Source organism: Papaver somniferum, chromosome 8, assembly GCF_003573695.1.
Source record: "Papaver somniferum cultivar HN1 chromosome 8, ASM357369v1, whole genome shotgun sequence".
NCBI classification, from domain to species: Eukaryota; Viridiplantae; Streptophyta; class Magnoliopsida; order Ranunculales; family Papaveraceae; genus Papaver; species Papaver somniferum.
Window position 1 is genome coordinate 40292023 of NC_039365.1, and position 22720 is coordinate 40314742.

At 36.6% G+C, this 22720-nt stretch overlaps 1 protein-coding gene across 1 annotated transcript; it reads right to left on the minus strand.

The window, feature by feature from the left end:
* Window positions 1-517: 517 nt before the first annotated feature.
* Window positions 518-1276, minus strand: LOC113302044 (hemK methyltransferase family member 2). The gene has a single exon (XM_026550884.1). It carries the CDS (start codon window positions 1262-1264, stop codon window positions 560-562), a length of 705 nt encoding a protein of 234 aa, XP_026406669.1. The 5' UTR covers window positions 1265-1276; the 3' UTR covers window positions 518-559.
* Window positions 1277-22720: the final 21444 nt, after the last annotated feature.

Below are 22720 nucleotides of genomic sequence, written 5' to 3' on the forward strand. Positions count from 1 at the left end.
CCCAAGAGGCCGTAGTAGGACATTTAGCATGGAGGATATCAATTTTAAGAAAGTATTTTGCTTTTAAGGCAGTTGCCCATAGAGAATTGGGTTCTCCACAAGTCTCCAAACATTCCTTGCCATCATCGCTAGATTATTTATTTCAATATTTCGGAAACCTAATCCCCCTTCTTGCTTAGTTTTACAGATATTTTCCAAAACTAGAAGATGAATCTTCCTCTTTTTTGACTTTGCATCCTCTCTTCACCAATATCTATTAAGATGAGAGTCAAATTTTTTTTTATGACAAAGATTCTTTGGAATTAGAAAATTCGCCATTTGCTATGCTAGTATACCAAATGGCGAATTTTCTGATTCCAAAGAATCTTTGTCACAAGTCATTAAAAAAGACAGGAGGAGAATTTCCTTGGCTTCAAAATAGAAGAAGAAAACTGAACATAATTAATGATTTTTCTTGTTGCATAACCAGCATAGATCAACCAGTAAACTAAAAAAAAACTGGCTTTTGCCAAAATTTGCTGTTTTTCACCATGATTTATATGGGGATACCAAGACAAGACTAGCAGGGGTTACCATTTGAGCGATCCTTTGGCTCTCCCACTTGAAGATCAGGATCCCTCCAGAACTTGATAACATGGAGGCTCTCTTCCTCTGTTGATCTCTGAACTATTATACGAGATGCATAACCTTTTTCTTTCATGACAAGGCATATCTGTGAGGGATCATTGGCTGCTAGTGTAGCCATGTACAACCAACCTTTGCTGGACAAGAGTTTGTCTGCAACAGGTAGTATTTTATCAATAACAGTCCGTCCATTTTCCCCTCCAGCCCAAGCAGAAGCAATTCCTTCACGACCTACTTCATCTTCTGGAGTTGGTACATATGGTGGGTTCACAACCATCACATCAACCTTCCCCCACAGTCTTTTTTCCAGCCCCGACGATGCAATATTATCACATAGTACCTCTGCATGGACGGTATGAGCCTTCAAAGTTTCACTTGTAACTCTCACGGCATGTGGATTAATATCTGTAGCAAAATAGCTGACACTTGCAGCACTGTCCTCCTGCTTTAGCATGATCGCTCGAGATGTAATAACATAACCACTACCACAACCGACTTCCATGCAAAATACGGGTTGATGCTCTAAAAGATTTTTTCGATCAGCCAAGAGTGCATCAACTAAAGCAAAGGAATCATCACAGGGTTCATAAACCTCTGGATGCCCACTTACAAGGCGAATTTGAGCCATTCTAGACGGCATCCTTGACGGAACCTGGTTGGAGATGGTGACATTAGAATTTCTAGTTAGAGTTTAAAAACAATTATGACATCAACATAATGAACAAAGACAAGGTACCAGCATAACAATACGTGTTCCAAGTTTACAGAAAACACTATCTGTAGTTTCTAATTTGAAACATGTGTGATCAGCAAAACAAAAACAACCAAATTTTCTTTCACAAAGAAAGTACAACAAGGTTGAGGTTCGAGTCAAATACTATGGACATAGTCATTCTAGTTTTGAGTTTAATCCATCTCAAGGAGCCAATAAAGTAAGCCTTAAGTGCACGTCATTTGTTAAGCTAGTGAAACTATTGTTTGATCCGTTACCAACGATTTTGGATTTTTGCATACCTGCCTAATTTTTCATTCATCCTTTTCATTGTTCTCATTGAGGGTAAAACTTCAACACTATAATCCATGTTGACTGTTTTACGTCACAACAACTGAAAAAAACAAGGCCGTATTAATAATCCAAAATGTTGGAGGAGAGTCAAAGTTCTAGAGACCCTGCGTACTGATCGCGAATTTCATGTGGAATAAAAAATAAAAAACACATTTAAATGTTTTGGCATTTATTTAAGCAAACAAACGATCTATCAAAATAAGTAAATAACCCATTTGGTGGTTGTACCAAGAGGTTTGAGTTTCAAATCTCACTTACGTCGGGGTTGAGCTGATTTTGCTTTCTTTCTTCGCCTAGCCACCTGGGCGTGCCGGTAGTAGCAGGCCTCTTCTTATGAAAGAGGTTTTGAAAAACTAAAAAATCTGGAGTTGTAAAACTTATAGTCCTTGTAAAGACATGATATGGCAAACACAACTATTACTACTACTGGTACAGATTGTTGTTTGATCAACATTGGTTTCTGTCTCTCCTCCTATTTTTCTCTACACCTCTCTTTGATTTTCCTTTGTTCCATTTTGGTTCATTTCAAATTTATTGTACAATATATGTAAAATTCGAAGAAGACTAAATTGATACCTTTATAGAGACCATGGATTTTTTGTTAGCTCCTCAAATTGTCTTACAGCTCTGTTGCAATTAATATAGGCCTACAGGGTAAAAAGTAAAATTGATTAGAGCAATTCTTTCAATCAGCTAGTACTAGATGACTGCTGCCACGGTGGGTGGTCGATAAAGAAACAAATGCTAGAACATTTCCCTATGCACATAAAAAGCAAACAAAAACTAAGTCCACCAACAATGAAACTAACAACACAAGCACCAACACCATTTGCTTAAGTTCGGTACAAACTAACTCGACGACGCTTTGCATTATTAAACCTATGAAAGCACAACAGACAACGCATATCCATGAAAACAAAAGTAGTGAGAGAGAGTATTTGCACATCAATGAGTCTATCACAGCTCATCATCCACGAGTCCAATATACTCATATTTCATCCAAATGACAAAATAGTCATCCATCACAATTCATATATATGTAGCAGAACTTTTCCCTAGGTTTCAAGTTGCATAATCATCCCTAGGTCTATAATGTTTTTCCAAAGAAGATTCGAAGAGTAAATTGGCAAGTACATACTTTCAACTAGATTCGAGCACCAGCAGCAATGGAGAGAATTGCAATAATCTTGACCCTGTTGACCTAATTCCAAGCACTTATTTCTTCCTTTAAATGAATCTCTGCAACCTGAATAGTAAACAAAGAAGAGATAGTTTCTAACCAAAAATATATGATAAGTAACTTACTTATTGCTGAAATAAGAACACGCATATAAGTTGGGTCTGGCATGATGCGAAATAACATCAAACAAAATTCAGACAACGCTGATCGCTATTCTTTCATCACTTACTTTATTGCATTAGATGAGCACATAGTTTGCTTACAGAATTAAACTAACTTCAACTAACAGAAAGTAAAGACCCGTGAGTTTTAATGTGTATTACACTGCAACTAGTAAGTAGTAACACATACAGAAAGGTGGCCCACTAGTTTACTTAGAAACGGCATTGAGAAATGCCTTGTAACAAGAAATACAAAAAGAGAATAGTACACGGTGGAAAGATATTGAAACTTTTATAGTTGTCAAATAAAGGCATGAGTCAGGGCAACAATGATGCTCCTATGTGAACATACTTCGTGAATCCTTTGTGGCTTTCATTTTGCACAAAACGATACCCAGAAGAACAAGCCGTTTGCAAGATGTTTGCCAGTCTAGTGCGGATGCCCGCATAAAACCAAGACAAAGAAAAAGCCTCAAAGAAAAGGATGGGATAGCTCAGAAGCAAGACTGGTTGCATGGTGCCAAATTGCAGGAGATATTCACAAATGAGCCCCGGGGAAGCCAACTGGTAGTGCCAAAAAAGAAAGGACATGCCAATACAACCAAATATCAGCCGGCTAAAGTGGACTACAGATGCACAGGAAACTCCAATTTTCGACTACAGTATATTCTTTTAGCAAAAAAAAAACTCACAGTCAATCGATTCAGTTTCTTGTTTAGGAAGTTCTCATGTTGTTTGTATTACAAAACCAAAAAAAATTGATTTCTGAGACCCCAAAAGCATAAGTAATGTAGTAGCGATTAGGGAGAAAGATGCAGTAATCAGTCATGACAAAATGACATGCACCAAAAACCCAGAAAGTATTGCCGGCAGCTCTATATAAATCGGTGATCTGTCATCAAAAGTTTCAGATGCACAATTTTCACCGTGTAAAAAAATCTTTCAATTTTGTAGTTTGTGTTGACAAGATTGTGTGAAAACCACATCTCCTTTACTCAAAATTAGGGTTCATAACTAAAAATATCTAAAATGGCATTGCTTATACCATTATGGCTTGCAAATTCGAGTTGCAAATTCGAGCATCTTTTGACCTAGTTCTGCGATGGTAAAGAACTTGAAGGTAGTGAAACTGCTAACTGTCTAATAGAGAACCAGATATCATTCAGCATTTGGGACTCTAATTTGAACTCAAGAGTAATTTTGAAACTGTTTGATGAAATTCGACGAAATTGATAACAAAATTTGAAATGGTAAAGAGAGAAAGCGGTTACTTATAGAAGGCTTCCTAAAGTCGGCTAATTAACTAACTTCTGGAATGGGCAATGTTGTAGTTTTTGTAGTGCGATAAATAGGGATTCGTTGCTCGGACTTGAAAAGATTTATAAATAAAAATATATACACAATATTTGTCACAGGATCAAGAGACACTAGGATTCAGGATTCCACCATAATCATTCATATAATTAATATATTTATTTCCAAAACAATTATAGCTCACATAAAAATAGGGACTCTAATTCTTGCCAAGGTAGATTTTTAGAACATTAACTGTAAATCGAAAGCATGGCATATCAAAAGTACTAAGACCAAGTATAAACCATCAAAAGAAATGACAATCAATTAAGAAAAATCATAAAACATTTAATAAAAATGCAAGAAGTCATAAAAGAATTAAATATAATTTTTATGTGTAAAATATGGCTTCCTCCATCATCCCAGTATTGGGGTTTAGCTATTCATATCAATCACACACTCAAAATATTAATTCAAAGTTCAAAGTGTGATTAAAAGAGTCAAAAATTATAAAATAGTGGTTCTGAGACTCACAAAACACGTCCAAAAAGAAACGATAGAACAGAACTGCAGCAAAGGAGCGACACTTATCTTCTGTAGCTGGCACTGTTGAAGAACGACGCTTCAGAAGCGTCTGTTCTTCATCTTCTTCCTCCTCCTCGAGCAGCAGCAGAGAACTTTTCTTCTACTCCTGTTCTTCGTCTCTCCCAGCCTCTGCTCCGATTCTCTCGACCCCAAACTCTTGATCCCCTCTTCTCTCACTTCTCTATAACTCTTATATATTTCACAGCTCAAAGAAATCCCGATAGAATCTCCTTTTTCTTTCTTCCAAAGACTCGGAAAATGTTTCTCATCTGCTGTTCTTCACGCGACTTTCTGTCGAATCTGTGTTGTTCAAAACTGCTCCAAACTATTCATAGATAGTCACGGATCCAATCAGAGTATATTCTTTCCTGTTTTATCTCCACAATCTAGCCCAAGTCAATCCCCTGAAAATCTTCCAGCGAAGCTCCGAGCATGTTGCGTCTCTGTTTCGTGAACTTGAGATAAAATCTCTCTTTCTTAACTCAACCAAGCCCACAACTTCTCCTGCACGATCAGACCAAGCCCAACCCAACTTGGTCCGATGAAAATTCAAGAGGAAATCACGTCCAAAACCATTGAGAGAAATTTGCAGTCTTAATATAGTTTTCCCGCCATTTCCGTCTTTGAAAATAAAGAAGGTGACCTCCCCCTATCCAACAGTGAAGTCCCCTTAGCAATTTTGGTGGAAACATCATTTTTAGGGTGTAAATAGCCATGGGGTCCCCTTATCCAACCTAGGGGTGCCTTTAGCAATTCTTCTGGGATATTTTCCGCACTTTTTCGGGGTTCCTCCGGGACATTTCTAGGGTACTTCCGGCACACTTCTGGGACGCTTCCGGGATACTTCCGGGTGCCTTTAGTAATTTTCTCCCACGCGCGTAAATACCGCTTTTTGAGCCAATTTGTCCGCACATGTTTATTTCTCCAAAAATACCTACAAATACATAAAACACCATAATAAGTACAAAAATGGGTACTAACATTATACAAAATCGAGATGAAAATAGACACATAAATACGTCTATCAAATACCCCCAAACTTATTATTTTCTAGTCCCAAGCAAATCAAATAGAAAATAAAATCCTAACTCACTGTCGCAGGCATCGTCGATTGCATTTAGCGTATGCAATAAGCCTTTAAACCCCTAGGTGGCCCTAGTGGCCGAGTTATAGTCTCGGGTGGGTTTACCAGAGGTGTACCCACAAAACCTGTACTCCAGACCTTAGCTATCTACGCAGAACCTTGGAAGGCACTAAAGAATCTCCTTGGTTGGCATACTTATTGACTACAGGAAGAAGTACCCTGATGCGAAATTCCAATTGCTGTACACGAGTTTGCACTCAAGCATACTAAAATTCATATAAAGTGACAGAGCTCTACTCAGATAGTTGCACTATGGACATCATATTCGGAGTCAAAACTAATCACATGGATGGATCAAGAAGATGGATATAGAAAAACATAGATGGTTTTGATGTTAACTAGGTGAACGGTGTTTCTCATATCTGTCTGAAGGCTACTGCCAAAATAAACTTATCCTAAATGACTGAGATAGTCTGACTAGTATCAACTCACCGACATATACAAGGGAACCAGTGGTCAATAACCCTAACTCTAGGTCAACACAACTGGCATATACAAGGGTTCCAGTGGTCGACTTTATTGAATCTTATTCCGTTTTGGTCTAATGGTCTGGTCTCATTTTTTTTTTTCATTTCAAGTTTTTTTTTTTTTTTTTGGTATCTCAATCACTCTATCTCACCCTAGCAGTGGTAACAACTTGAATCGTGAGCCCCACCTAATCACTTAGAGAAACATAGTTTAAAATGAAAAAATAAAAACAGAAGTGAAAAGGACTCAACGAGATATGGTGAAACTATCATGTTATTTCTAACACATGAGCTCTGTGCTTTTACGAATAGACTCTTCTAGATGTTGCCATCTAATCAGATTGGTTCCTCAACTCCTACAACCAAAATGCTTCCATCCACTTAGATTAGTTAGTGCAATCCTCAATAGGCATAAATTTCTAGGTTCTGGAGTTTATTTATTCATACTGCAACTAAAAAGTTTCTCCCATACCCCCAAACTTAAATCTAACATTGTCCTCAATGTTCTAAAGATAAAATTAAAAGCATGAATAAGGAGAAACTGTTACCATTTGAAGCAAAATAGTTAAGGAAAGATATTACCGTGTTGCATGAGATTGGGTTACCTCCCAAGAAGTGCTAAGTTTAAAGTCTTCAGCCAGACATATAAAAGGTTTAGTCAACTCGAACCGTATAACAGTAGCCGGAATAACTGTGGGTTTTCAAAACCAAAAAGAGCTGACAAAAGGAAACTGCAGTGAACCAAGAAAATGTACAAGACTAGCATGCCCTTACCTAGTTTCTGGATAACTATCGCTAATTGCGGTTCAGGTTCAGGTTCTATGAAGGGGTCTAAATAGAATATTTTCATTGGCTGCGTTTATTCATAGATGGGATCCGAATCACTAGGTCTTAGAGTCTGTAAAAACTCAAATACGAACTTAGAATCACGAAGTAATAACCTAAATAATTGCGGATCCTCTAATTCAATCAGATATGACTTACAAAGTTGACCACAGTGAGAGTAGTGGTCATTCTTAGGAAAATGTGTCGATTCTATTAACCTAAAGTACTTAGGTTTAGTCTCAGAACTTAATATTCGACTCATTTGAAACATTCCCACAGTTGGAAGAAAACTATTTGGTGGGAAAACAAAGTCAATCTGGGTATCATAGCCTGGGTTAACCACATCAACCAGAGGATGGGTTTCTAATAACTGAACTTCGTTATGGACATCACTAGGTTCAGGAAAACGTGTATGAAGATAATCTTGTAAAACGGTTGAGGCAGATATGTCAAGACCCAAGTGAGGGACCTTTCTAAGAGTTAAAGAACCTGGAGACTGATAATCACCCTCAAACTTAGAGTTTTCAGCGTCTCTAGTTAGACTAGTCACAATCTCTCTAATTTCTAGGTCATCAGATTCCTGAAAATGGGCAATTGATTCTTCTAAGTCAGGTTCATCCTCATTAATCTCTACGAGTTCATCTAAGACTATTGTTTCTAAATCGTACGACTCTAAAACAGTATTCTCAAGATAAACCGGTTCCTCTAAACCAGTATCAGCTTCGTAATCAACAGGAAAAACTACATCGTCTAAAACGGTGGAATCCCTAATCAAATCCTCGTCCTTTTGAATAGGTGAATATTCATAATAATTATTTGGATTTGACTTAGAAATAATATAATCATTATAAAGCTCAATTGGATTACTAGCTTCCTGATCACTATTCCTACATATTTCATGTTCTTCATCAATACTATCCTCATCATAATCATCATTATAACATGAAAAAGATCGAACCTCATCAAAACAAGTAGTGCTACCAATTCTAACCTTGTTATCTTGATTATGTAAATAACTATCTTCATTCTCAAGGGTATTATTGGATACACTATATTGGCAATTCAAGTAATTTCGAGCAATTCTTTCGTTCGTCTCAGCTATCCGCTTGAGGTGGTCTTCTAAAGAAGGTTCACTCATTATTGTAGTTCTTTCGTCTATAATTATACTATTCATATCAGCTAACTTACGCGTCGACTCAGCTAACTTACGTGTTGACTCTAGTAAAGAGGAATTATCAGAAGGATCATAAAAAGGACTACTTTTCAATAGTTTGATTGTATCCTCTAGAGACGAAGAACTAGTACTATAAACTTCTTGCTCGTAAGACTGATGCATGTGTGGATAGTAATTGGGCTCACCATGGTATGAACCATAACCTTGAAAAGGTTGGCGTTCCCAACTACTATTCCCACCATGGTCATAAAAATGATGATGTCCATATTCAAATTCAGGTCGATACTCATTTTATTGGCTTCTATCATACCAGTTCGACATTCTTAATTTCAAGGGAAATCTACACAATCACAAACAAGGCTGACTCGACCAAAACAAACCTAAATTTCTAGCAAACAAAAAGCATGATGGCTCCACTTAGATTGTCACTAGAACAACTTCTAATCCTTCGAAAAGGAATTCTTTACACTCTGAGCAAATTCTCTGGAATCAGTACGAGTCAAAGTGAGTTAAATAGAGGCGAGGGAAGCTCAGTGGAGCTTTGATACCCAAGGCCTCACCGGTATTCAAGGCGGCGCAGTCACGCATTCAACTCACAAAAACCATCCTGAACTTCGAAGTATGCTCAAAAGAGTAACCAATATTTTTCGAATGACTGTCCTATTAAGCTCGTTACCCTATAGGTCTCGTTCTATTCAAAATTTTAGGCTTAGGTTCGCGTTTGGTTTCGTTTTCCTAAGGCGGGCAAGAAGGAAACTGTGATGAAATCCAAGTCCTTATCTTGATTTGGCCAGGCCTTGCCCTTTACTAGGAAATTAAAAACAGTTCAAATTCGTCCTCAATCAATGAATCACCTTAAGGAATACAGTAACTCGCTTACAAGAGATTCGCGAGTGTTTCGATGGACTTACCTCCCGTACCAGACGGGGGATGAACCGTTGAAGTCGACTCGGGCCACGACTCCTATGTCATGTACGAACCCGAGGGACCGAGACGATATCGTAATCGTCGTCCTTCCCTGCAAACAATTTAATTTTTTTTTTTAATAATAATAAGACCCTTCCGTAGGGTTAAAAAAATAAAAATAAAAATGTCCAAAGTTTAAAGTCCACAGTCCACAAAAATAAAGTGCAAAAACAAAAAGTAAATTACAAAATATTTCCTAATACAATTCTAAAAAAATAATAATAATAAAACTAAATCCTAAAAAAAAAAATTCTTCTTTTTGTCTTCTCTTTACGCTTTAAGCTTTTTTTTTTTCTCCAAGTCCTTAGTGTTCACTTCAAACCTGTAAATCAAAGACAAAAAGAAACGTAAAAAGGAACAAATAAAAATAAAAAAAAATAATAAATCTAAAAAAATGCTACCTAATTTAGCCCTAATTTACAAAATCATAACCTAACACAATACATGACCGCAAAGTATAAACATGAAGTCATTAGCCAATAGTGAAGCAATGCACTCATTTCCAATGAGCGAAGAATTCATTAAAGAAGAACCCTAACAAGATATGACAATCAAATCAATATGGATATTGGTACACAAAAAGAACAGAAGAAGATGTTTGATCTTACCTTGAATATCTAGGATGAACTAAAACCCTAGGCACAGAAGCACCGATTAGAGAGAAGATGAAAAACTAGTGGAGAAAGAAACTAGGGACTATCAGAACCTGTTCTCTAGAAACGGGTCCCCTCCCTTTTATGAAGAAAAATGACTGAAACTGTGTACGTGAACCGTCAAATTTTTTCAGATTAAAAAGAGATTCAGCTCTGCAAATCGGGCGATAACACTGAGTTAACTCAGCAATTTTTTTCTCCTCCTTTTGTCGTTTTCAAGTCCTCATGATTAGGGGTGCACATACCCTACTCATACCCACCAACCCTATCCTACCCGCCAGTTTTTAACCGTATCCTACCCTATCCACTATTTGGCGGGTGAAGATTTTCTTAACCGCCAATAAACAGGTAGGGTGACGGGTAAAGCTCGAAATTATCCTACCCTACTGGTCTTCGAGCAATTCCTACTAGGGGTGCACATACCCTACCCATACCCCCAACCCTACCCTACCCGCCAGTTTTTTAACCGTATCCTACCCTATCCACTATTTGGCGGGTAGGATGACGGGTAAAGATTTTCTTAACCGCCAATAAACGGGTAGGGTGGCGGGTATAGGCCATATCCTACCCACCCTACCCGTTGTGCAGCCCTACTCATGATCATCATCAAAGCCCTTCTTTTGGTAACCTGTTATTGGGGCGGCATGGTTTATTAAAGAGGCGGCATTCTAATAGGACAAAAAGGGTCATTACATGATCATTTAAGGTGTCCCTTATAAAAACAATACTGGAAATGATAAATTAATTCTCATAATTGATAACCTAGTTTAATGATGATAATCAAGTTTAGTGTTACTGGTTAATTTCACTTATGTTAACTCAAAATCAAAATCAAAACCAAAATCATATTTTTAGAGTTAAAAAAAAAAGTTTAGAGGATAAGGTCAATCTCAATAAATTGAAGAAATTAACCAACAAAATGAAGAACCAGGACCTGAAAATGATCAGGTATACTTCTAAATTAATCCCAACTAGTTTTTGTTGCTCAAAGTTATCTAAAATACGTAAAAAATTCTTTTTTTTTTTACATTTTCAGATCTAATTACGATTGGAATTTTGCTCATAACCAACCGTAAATCGAAGTTACGGTTCGTAAAAGATGAACTACCAACCATAACTGGTTAAATTTGAAGAAAACCCAATCGTAAAACCAGTTACGGTTGGTAACTAAATGCTCGATACCAACCGTAACTCAAATCGTAACTGGGTTTTCAAAACATACCTCATATAAGTCATTACACTACACTTGATTAATTTTCGAATCGTCGATGAATCAAAGATGATGAAATTTTGAGTTTTAATGGAGGGTACGGTTGATGGGAGGAGGAGAAGAGAAGAAGAAAGAAAACAAATTTTCAATTTAGCTTTGATTTAGGGTAAAAAATGGGGAGGGTAATCTAGTTAATTTACACCCTTTATAGAACATCCCCTAACCAACTAGAGGGACATTACTATCACACTGCAGCCCCTATAACAGGTTACTTCTTTTGATATCATCGTACTTGACAATGCTTTTTCTCATTATATTTTATCAACATTAATATCTTTTAATTACTTCTTCCTAGTCCTATTTGATTTCTTTTATCTGGTTATTTTTCATCTTAGATTTATGATGTCTAACTAATTTTACTCTTCTCTAATATGTGTTTACACATCGAGTTATCTCATATGGCGTTTGCCTTTATTTGTGTTGTGATTATGGCGTTTGCCGAGCTTGTCATCTATCGTTTGGTTAAACATGAAATTTGTGTGGGAATCCATTGTTTGTGGTGGTTGAAGAACAACAACAACCGTTTCGACTCAGCGAGTTCTAGCATTAATGAATCTCGCGTCTGCCTCAAGTCAAAAAATTTGAACTTCAAGAGTAACAGTTTCACGATGAAAATTAGCGGCCTAATTTTACTCTGGTCAGCAGCCAGCTGTAGTGCTTACCATACAAAATAGAATAATCTTTCAACGATTTTCTCTGAAAATAGCCAAAAAATATGGTATAATATTTGTCAGAATTATCTTCAAACCCTAATCCTCCATTGCATATAATAAACCCTAGCAGTCAGTTAAACAATATCATCATCAAACACTTTATCTTCTTTGAGATAGAAGGAGACAACTCCAATCAAGTTGGTGATCTAGTCAACAAATTCAAACAAGCTGTTCTGGAACTAGGAGACACTTTTGATATTGTGGATTTTTCTCAAGCAGATGACAAACAAGGAGAAGGAGATACAACATGGGAAGCAAGTGCAATTGGAAAGATCATAACAGAAGGAAGAATGAAAGCTGAGACAGTGGAGAAATACATAGGGTTCACATGGCCTTTCATGACTCCTGAAGATTTAAGAATTGTGGAGGCTGATGTGAATATAATGATTTTCAAATTTAGTAATTGGAGTTTGCTGAAAAGAGTTATAAATGAGCATCCTTGGAGTATCAATAAGAAGCTTCTGGTGGTACACAATTATATTCCTGACATGATTTATACAGAGAAACATTGGGAGTTCCAACAGTTTTGGATTCAGCTATTGTCTCTACTGCATGAACACATGAATGTTGTTGCAGTCACAAAAATAGGTGAAATCATGGGAGAGGTCATAGCCATTGAACCTAAAGATGCGATCCCATTAGGAAATACTCCTGTGAAAGTCTGTGTTAATATTGAGCTCACCAACCCTTTAAGAAGAGGAGTTAAAGCTTTCACTAATGCTGGAATCTCTCGCTGGATCAGGGTTTTTTTATGAGAGGCAACCAAGTGGAATTAGCACTGAATGTTATATCATCAAACACTGTAAGGTCGCTTGCAAACATGCAAAATTTTTCCTGGATAAAGCTCATGAGAAGCCATATTACTTTGGGAAGGCTTCAAATATCGGGAAGAATATCGTTCTCAACTCTACAAGCAATGCACCTGCATCTAGGAAGACTAACAAGACCATGATGAAGACTGCAGTTTTTGTCCCTCCTAAGGATGGTGTTGCCATCAATTTGGATTGCTTATTGAAGAAGTCAGCTGGTACGAAAGACGAAGAAAATAATCGTCTTGGAAAAAGACATCGAACTACTGAGGCTAGTCCCACTAATGCGAACACTGCTGATTTGATAGCCACCACTTCCAATAATGTTTCCCACACTGATCTCCAGACAGCTCAAAGAGTCACCACCAGAGATAACCGAAACGCAAACACATAAAAAGAGAATCAGGTAAACTTTGAACTCATAAATCTTTACTCTTTAAATTACCATGCAGTTAATTTAGTTCATCTTAAAACTGTTCTCTTCATCAGTGTTTTTTATTTCACTTTGCTTGCACTTCAAAAAACTTTTATTATCCACTCTCTGTTATTACTCTTGGTTTTTTTAAACATGAAGATACTTTCCTGGAACGTTCAAGGTTTGAAAAATGCAACCACTAGAAACCACTTGAGTGATATCATAAGAACCCAAAACCCAGACATTATATTCCTTTGTGAAACTAAAATAGATCAAAACAAATGCAAAACTCTTTTAAAACAGTTTCATTATTCCAATACTGCTTTCATTTAACCAATAGGATTATCTGGTGGTCTAGTCTTACTTTGGAAACAGGGGTTCACTTGTGACATTGTTGATACTTATTACAACATGTTTAATATAGTGGTTCAATCAGACCCTAGCGAACCAGAGTTCTTATTAACTTGTATGTATGGTTATTCTAACCTTGCTAAGAAAAAGGAGCAGTGGAACTTCATTCATCAAATTAGTAAGGATAATTCTAATCCTTGGATTGTTTTGGGAGATTTAAACTTCCATATTATTGACAAGGATGTTGGTACTTCCTCTTCTTCTGATGGCTTGGTTAACAATATTGTTTCTAGTTGTGGTCTATATGATATTGGGTTCATAGGAAAAGATTACACTTGGTTCAACAATAACATGGGTACTGGCACTATAAAAACTTGGATATATGTGGCTTTAGGGAATGGGAATTGGTCTTTAAACTTTCCTAACTCTATGCTTTTACATCTATCTCAACTAGGTAGTGATCATACCCCTGTGATGTTAGATACTGATATTACCTTACATCACTGTTGGAAACCTTTTAAATTTTTCTGTACTTGGCTAAATGATGCTTCATGTTCTACTGTCATTGCTAATGCTTGGAAATCTAGTGTAAATGGTTCATCAGCTTTTCAGTTAGTCAATAGACTGCATATTACCAGAAGGATGTTATCCTTATGGAATAAAGAACATTTTGGCAATATCAATCAAAAGGTTGATAAACTGCAGCTGGAGCTACATAATCTTCAAGAACAACCTCAACTCCAAGCATCAACAATGAGATTATTACCATAAAAAATGAACTGAGCAAGTGGCATAAAATTAAGACTGAGTTTTATCAACAGAAGTCAATGGACCATTTCATCAAGGATATGGATACAAATAGCAAGTACTTCCACACCAAAGTCAACAAAAGGAAAGCCAGAAACAACATAGATTCTATTCAAGATTCTGATAACAACTGGTTGCATTCAAGGGGTCAAATCTCTCAGCATCTAACTCAACACTTCAAAAATATCAGCACTACCAGCAATCCTGTCATAGAAGAAGGCCTGTATAGCATTTTGCCAACTATTATCTAAGAAGAGGATAATTTATCTCTTACCAGAATCCCAACTGATGAGGAAATACATTCTATCCTTAAAAGCATGGAGAACTGGAGTGCACCAGGACCAAAGGGTTTTCAAGATGGCTTTTATAAAAGTCAATGGAGCATAGTAGGTGAATATGTTTGTCTCATGGTTAAGAACTTTTTTGGAACTAAGCACATTCTCAAGCAGTTAAATAAGACTTATATCTCTTTGATCTCTTTGATTCCAAAGAAAAAGAAGTGTACCAGTGCAGCTGATTACAGACCAAGTGGTCTGTGTAATACTTCATATAAGATTATTTCTAAGGTAATTGTAAACAGAATGAAGCCTCTTATGGAAAAGATTATATCACCTTTCGAAGAAGCTTATGTTTTAGGAAGATTAATCAGTGATAATACAGTGATAGCTCAAGAAATTATTCATTCAATGAAGAGGAAAATGGGAGAAACAAGTTGGTTAGCACTGAATCTAGACATGTTAAAAGCTTTTGACAGGTTAGAATGGCCTTTCTTAATCAAAGTTCTTTCTTATTTTGGATTCAGTGAAAATTTCTGTGACTTAATCTATCAATGCATCAATACTACTACATTGTCAATTATACTCAATGGCTCACCATGTGATGATTTCTCACCATCTAGAGGTATCATACAAGGTGATCTACTTTCACCTTATCTTTTCATTCTTGCTATGGAGTTTCTCTCAAGACAACTCTCAACTGCTCAAATGGATAAAACTATTAAAGGTATTACAGTGGCTGCTTTATCACTAGCCATTAATCATTTGCTTTTTGCAGATGATTGCTTGATCTTTACTCAAGCAAATCTCTCTTCTGTCAACAATTTACTTGAGCTACTACAAAACTTCAGTACACAATCTGGGCAAGTTATAAACTTTGAGAAAAGTGCAGTTCATTTCAGCAAGAAAACTAAGCCTGAAGTAGCAGAGACACTCAGACAAATTCTTGGAGTTAAAGCAATGAATTCTAAAGATAGGTATTTGGGATCCCCACTTATTCTTGGTCATTCCAAACAAGAATCTTTCAAAAGTATTAAGGAGAATTTTGAAAACAGGTTTTCTACATGGTCTTCCATCTCTCTTTCTCAAGCAGGTAGAGGCACAATGATAAAGCATGTGCTTAACTCTGTCCCAATTTATCAGATGGGTACTTTTAAATTACCAGCAAATCTTCTACAACATCTAACAAGTATTGAAAGAAAGTTTTCTGGGGATACAACAACAATATAGGGCATAACCCAACTGCATGGTTAAATGTTTGCAGACCTACTAAAATGGGAGGGTTAGCGTTCAGAGATCTGGAGAAGCTCAACTTATCCCTTCTCAGTAAACTTGCATGGAGAATATGCAATGAACCTGATAACTTGATGTCTAAAGTTCTGGAAAGTAAATATTTCAAAATAGGAGATATTATCCATAAAAAAAATTCAACTATAAACTGCTCATATACTTGGAATGGCATTACTCAAGGTCTTCTAATTGTTCAACAAAATTACTTCATGGAAATAAATAATGGTAGAAAGACCAGAATATGGAAGGATAGATGGATTCCTAGTATGAACCATCCTCCCATACCTATGAGTGAGCATTTTCGATTTTATGACAGGGTTGCAGAATTATTTCTTGAAGACTCATCTCAATGGAATGTTGGTTTACTGGCTGTTTTATTTGATGATGGTACATCTCCCAAGATCCAAAGTCTTTTTATTGATAATAGCAAGGAAGATCAAATGCTTTGGATGCCGACAAAAGATGGAAAATTCTCAGTGAAGAGTACTTACAAGATGTTAACATACAATGACAGAGAAGCTCAAGTTCATGGAGTTACTGTGAATAAGAGAGTGTGGAAAACTCTATGGAGTTGTAGAGTTGCTCAGCATATCAAACTCTTTTCTTGGATATGCATAAGAGATATTCACTCAACTAAGTGCAGAAGGGCTATGTACAATGATGAGCTGGATACTATATATGATATTTGTGGGGCTGCTGATGAGACTATGGAGCACATCTTATTTGATTGTAGACATGCCAGAGCTGTATGGAGAGGTATCAAAATCAACATACATGATGTCAGAGCAACCTGCAACTCAGTTTCTGAATGGGTTATCATCTGGTTCTCTGCTGCTAACTCAACTGTTGATGATAAATGGTTGTATTACCTTATGACAGGTGCCTGGGTAATATGGAAGGACAGATGTGACGTTGTTTTCCAGGGAGTTTCTCTAAATCCTCATAATATTGTGCATAGAATTAATTACCATCTTGCTTCTCATATGCATGCTAATGACTAATAGTATGTGAGTCCTTTGTATGTGAGTGTGTGAGAGATACGTGTGAGTGTAAGATTCTTTAGAGTCCAGTATATAACCTCAGTCGGTATTGTAATGAAGAATAATCTTTTCTAATCAATATCAAACCCTTAACCAATGTAGACATCATAAATCTATCTTGGTATCAGACTCAGAAATTCTGATTTCTGAGGGTAATCGATCCTAAACCTGATCTTCTTCACCACCACCACCATCAAATCACCACCACCACCGCCATCTTCATCATCAACTTCTGCTGTTATGATTCAGAGATTTAAAATGTTGATTCGAAAATGAAATCAACAAGGATTCATGTAAATGTGATCTGAGTTTTTCTCTTAAAAGACCAAATTCATAGATCTGAGTTCTCTGCTTCTTCAACAATGGAAATCATCATCATCTTCTTCCATTATTGATGTTTTTAGGTAAGAATTAGGGTTTATGTTTCGAATATGATACTTCTACAACAACATAATCAAGCATGATTTTCAGATTTGTATTTTAACTTCCCTATTGGATGGTAAATTGAAACTTTGTTGGTAGTCTCGCTTGAAATTTTTTGGATTACTTCATATCTGCTTTTCATGTGTTCAATTCCTAATCAGTTCATCTTCGAAAATTAAATTTCATCTTCATCTTAGTTTCTCATCATCAATTAGTTATGCTAGTGCTGCCTAAGGGGTTAGAGGAAGCATTTTATGTTTAATTTTGGTTTCGAAGATAACTGTTGTTGGAAATTGGTAGATATTAAGTTGTTCGTGTTGGTTCCTACTACCAAAGAGATAGGGGAACTTCATTAAATTGTCTAGCTGAACATCCAAGGCATCTGTTGCTGAATTTTGCTGCACTGGATGCTTAAATTGCTTTATTCAGTTTCATTTCTTTTCTTTACTTCATCTCAGACCTCACCTAATGTATGGTGTTGATTGTCTTCTGTACGTGTGAGATGATAGAGCTAAGTCTGAAGATGCATTGGTTTTTGATTATGGGTATAATCTGCGGATTCGATTTTGGATTGAAGTTTTGTTGTTGATTTTTCTTATGACTTTGTATGCAACCTGTTGTTACTCTCTATCTTAGTTAGGTCTTCGTTTTTGCTGAATAATAATGGTGCTTTCATAAGTGCTCAAATGTGTGTGTGTGTGGTGTGGATGAATAAATCAAGGTGCAGTTGCAGTTATTCACCCGTATGTGTTTGTTGTTTTGGTTAGCAAAGTTCTTTTCAGTCAAGACTTAAGTGTGATTGAGTAACTGCATCATTTGGTTATCCTTCTCTCCTCCTACTGCAACATCATCATATACTGCTCTCCCGTCTACTGATGTATCCCCTATACTGCCTAATGCCTATGTCTGCACCAGCTGCACCTGCTCATCTATTCTGCTTCTTTATTGGATACATGCTTTACTGTTGCTGACTATGCTACTATATACTTGCGGTGCTTCCTTTAGTCCATGGTCTTTATTAGGGATGCTATAAAAATGTTGCTAGTTCTTATTATCTCATTGTCAGGTCATGTGGTACTTTGCTCCAATTTATTTCATGTTCATGATGGTTTCAGTTGGTAGTTTCAGTTTTGCAGAGTATGTGCCGCGTACTTCATCTTGCAGATCTCTTGTATGCTGCTAGTCTATCTGCTTGTTTTTCAGTTTCTATCTACAATACAAGGTACAAGTACAACTTCTGTCTGAGTAACTACTGCTTCAATACCAACTTGCCAGCATGCTATTCGTACTACTATCACATCTCCGGCTACAATCATTCACATTTTATCTTGGTCTTAGTGTACCTACTCACAACTGTTGTTTTCCTTCTTTTTAAGTGTGAGTCCTTTGTATGTGAGTGTGTGTGTGCAAGTTCAATGTCCTTTGCAAGGCACCTTGAACTTGAGGGGGTATAATAGTGTTTAAGTCATTTGTATGTGAGTGTGTTAGAGATACTTGTGGGTGTAAGAGTCTTTAGAGTCCAGTATATAACCTCATTCGGTCTTGTAATGAAGAATAATCTTTTCTAATAAATATCAAACCCTTAACCAATGTAGACATCAGAAATCTATCTTACAAAAGATTATTTAGAAAAGATTGATTAGAAAAGATTATTCTTCATTACAAGACCAACTGAGTTTATATACTGGACTCTAAAGACTCTTACACCCACATGTATCTCTCACACACTCACATACAAAGGACTCACACACTATTAATGACGACCAGTTATACCCTGAACCCAATAGTAATATAGTATCTAGATGGAAACCACCTTTAGAAGGCTTTGTTAAGTTCAACATTGATGGTTCTTTTATTCAGTGTACTAACCAGTTTGGAACTGGAGTTGTAATGCGTGATCATACATGAAGATGCCTTGGAGTCAAAGGAAATCATGGAAGTGGAGCTTTAAACCCAGAAGTTGTGGAGTGCATGGCTGTACGTGAAGCTTTGCAATGGGCTAAGAAAATGCAGTTCACAAAGATCCAGATAGAGGCGGATGCTAAACTTGTCATTCAATCTATCAACAGTCGTTTACTCTTAATACAATGGGAGAATAGGAATCTAATAAAATAAATCAAACATTTGATCTCTACTTTTATTTCATGTACTTTTGATTTTGTCAGTCGTGAATCGTGATGATAATCAAATAGCTGATGCCTTAGCTAAATCAGCCAGCGAATCCGGTCTATCTTTTGAGAGTTTTAACAACTTTGAAACTTCTATATGTAATCTCCTCACCGGAGACCAGAATTTCACTCATTAATAATAAATTCTCCAGTTATCAAAAAAAGTGAACCGTGAACGCGGAACTTACCCATCTGGTTTCTAATAATGTTCGGGTACGTTAATTCGACCGTTAAATATTTGGGTTAGCAACTTGGCATTACAATAAAACTTCCATAATTTAATAGTTTTGGGATGCTAAATTCTACTCCCTCCATCCCACTATTAGATGACCTAGTCAAAGTTTGTACAATTCTTAAGGCAAGGAATGAAATGAGTGTTTTTAAATATTTTTTACAACTATACCCATATGGATAATAACTTGTAAAATTTATAAATCACTTGTCTCTCAAACTATACCATAGATTTTCGTAAACTTTGTATCATTGAAAATCATTTTAAAACACCTACATAACGAATATAAACATGAATATAAAATTATACATATTTCTTATGATAACGATAATCAATAAAAAGGATAATTTTAGAAATATCCTCTTGTTTAATGAGATAGGTCAACTAATAGTGGGACAAGAGTATCAATTTAGCGAAGTATTAAGTTATCGTAAATTAATAAGTTATTAATATATCGAAAAATACGAAAGTTGAATTCAGATTTGATCCTTGCAAGGCAACTGTCATAGTCTTATATGTGTCCTCCATATTAGGCTTCCTCTAGTATTGTCAGAGGTGTATTTATCAGTTGTATGATTGGGTGTGATAAACTATTAGCTGATAGGGTGTCTAGTAACCTCTCAGATAGTGACGTGTGTCCACTATCTGGCTGTTAGAGTTTGATATTTCTATTTAATGTGTAGGTACTCTTATCTCTTTCAATTAATGAAATAATTTCAGTTTAGTTCTTAGCGGTCGTGTTCATTAGGAACCAGCTTTATAATTCTTGTGTCTGTGATTCCAATTATACTGAGTAGAGTACATTTGGTATTCAGAGCCATCCCAATTTGTTTTTCTCGATGGGGGTTTCTGATCCTAAAACGGTGAAGGAGGTTTATGAGCTTTTACTGAGAGATCGTCAAACTTTGAATGAATGATTTGTTACCTTAGAGGAACAATCCAAAACCACCCTAGAGCAATCAAGAAAGTTTCGCAGCGAAATATCGGCAGACATTAAGGCTTTGTCAACTCGTATTGAAGAGATATTCAGATCTTCTTCTCCACTGAAAAGATCTTCTGTTCACGATTTAGGGGGAAAATCTGGTGGCCGTTCTCATGAAGGAAACCTTGTATTTGGTTCATTTACACCAAACATCTCTCATCAACACTTCGATAGAGTACCCAAACTTGATTTTCCTCGTTTTGATGGAGATAATCCTCGTGGGTGGATTCAAAAATGTAAAAGATACTTCTTACTTCACAATATTGAATAACACCGTAAAGTCAATATTGCAAACATCTATCTTGAAGGTAAGGCCGATAAATATTTTTTTATTTTTCAAGTTGGTAATCATCGTATTACTTAGTATGATCTTGCTCGTGGTATTTATGCTCGTTTTGAAAATCTCGTGGAGGAAAATTTTGTTGGCTCATTTAATAAGTTAATGAAAATTAACTCAGTTGAGGAATATTTTGAGAAATTTGAGTCTCTCAAGGATTTAATGCTAGCTAATAACCCTTCCTTGGATGAACGTTACTTTATAATGAGTTTTATCAGTGGCCTTAAGGAAGAAATTCGCAACTCAGTACACATGTTTTATCCTGCGACTCTTTCTCAATCTTTTTCCTTAGCCATGATGGAGAAACAAAAGTATCAATCCCTGTTTCGAGCTCCAAAACCATCTTCTAGTTCCTTCACCTCCACTCAATCTTTTTCTAATACCAATTTTCCTCCCAAACAACTCATGACATCATTTACTTAATGTAAATCTGCACCCACCACCCCAAAGGCTTTTTCACCTACCATGGCCAAACCATATACTTCTTCACCCATTATTAAGAGATTAACACAGGAGCATATGCGCATTAGACGTTACAAAGGCCATGTTTATAATTGTGACGATATATATACAATGGGTCATGTGTGCAAAGGTCGACAACAAACTTTTGTGGTTCAAATTGACAAACACCACCACACCAGATGTTGATACAGAGGAATAAATTTTTGAGGAGGCTGTAAAATCTCCATTTGGGTTAGATATTAAAGTTTACTTGCATGCACTTACTGGATCACTTACTGGTGACACTATACGCGTACCTGGCCTTCTTAAGAAGCAACCTATTTCTGTCCTTATTGATACTGGCAGCACTACCAGTTTTATAGATAATGCTCTAGCCAAAACAGTTGCCTGCCAGATAGAGCCCACTGCTCAACTGTTATCCACAGTTGCGAATGGTGGGAATGCAGTTAGCTCAAGGATTTTCTCCCCTATCCTGGACCATGCAAGGATACCAGTTTACTGAAGACTTTCGTTTACTTCCACTTGGGGGCTGTGATATAGTATTGGGGGCTGATTGGCTCAGGAAGCTTGGTGATGTACTTTTCAACCTCTATAAATGAAGTATTACTTTTTCATACAATGGTTATCAAATCACCTGAACAGTTACATCACCTACACCCTCCTTATTTACGATGAGTAGTGCAACTGTCAGTAAATTCTTCTCCAACCACACACATGGCCTTATTGGTCATTTCTTTTCAGTCACCACTTCTTCACAACCTCCCATTATGCACTCACCACTCCTACCTCTATTAGATGAATTCCAATACATTTATGATGAACCTACCCGCCTCCAAACCCCCCCCACCCACCCCCCCCCACCCCCAGGGTCTTGGACCATACTATCCCATTAAAACTTGATGCACAACCACCCAATCAAAGGCCTTATAAATGTCCTTATATCCAAAAAGGTGTAGTTGAGCAACTAGTCAAAGAAATGATTTCTTCTAGCATAATTCAATATAGTCA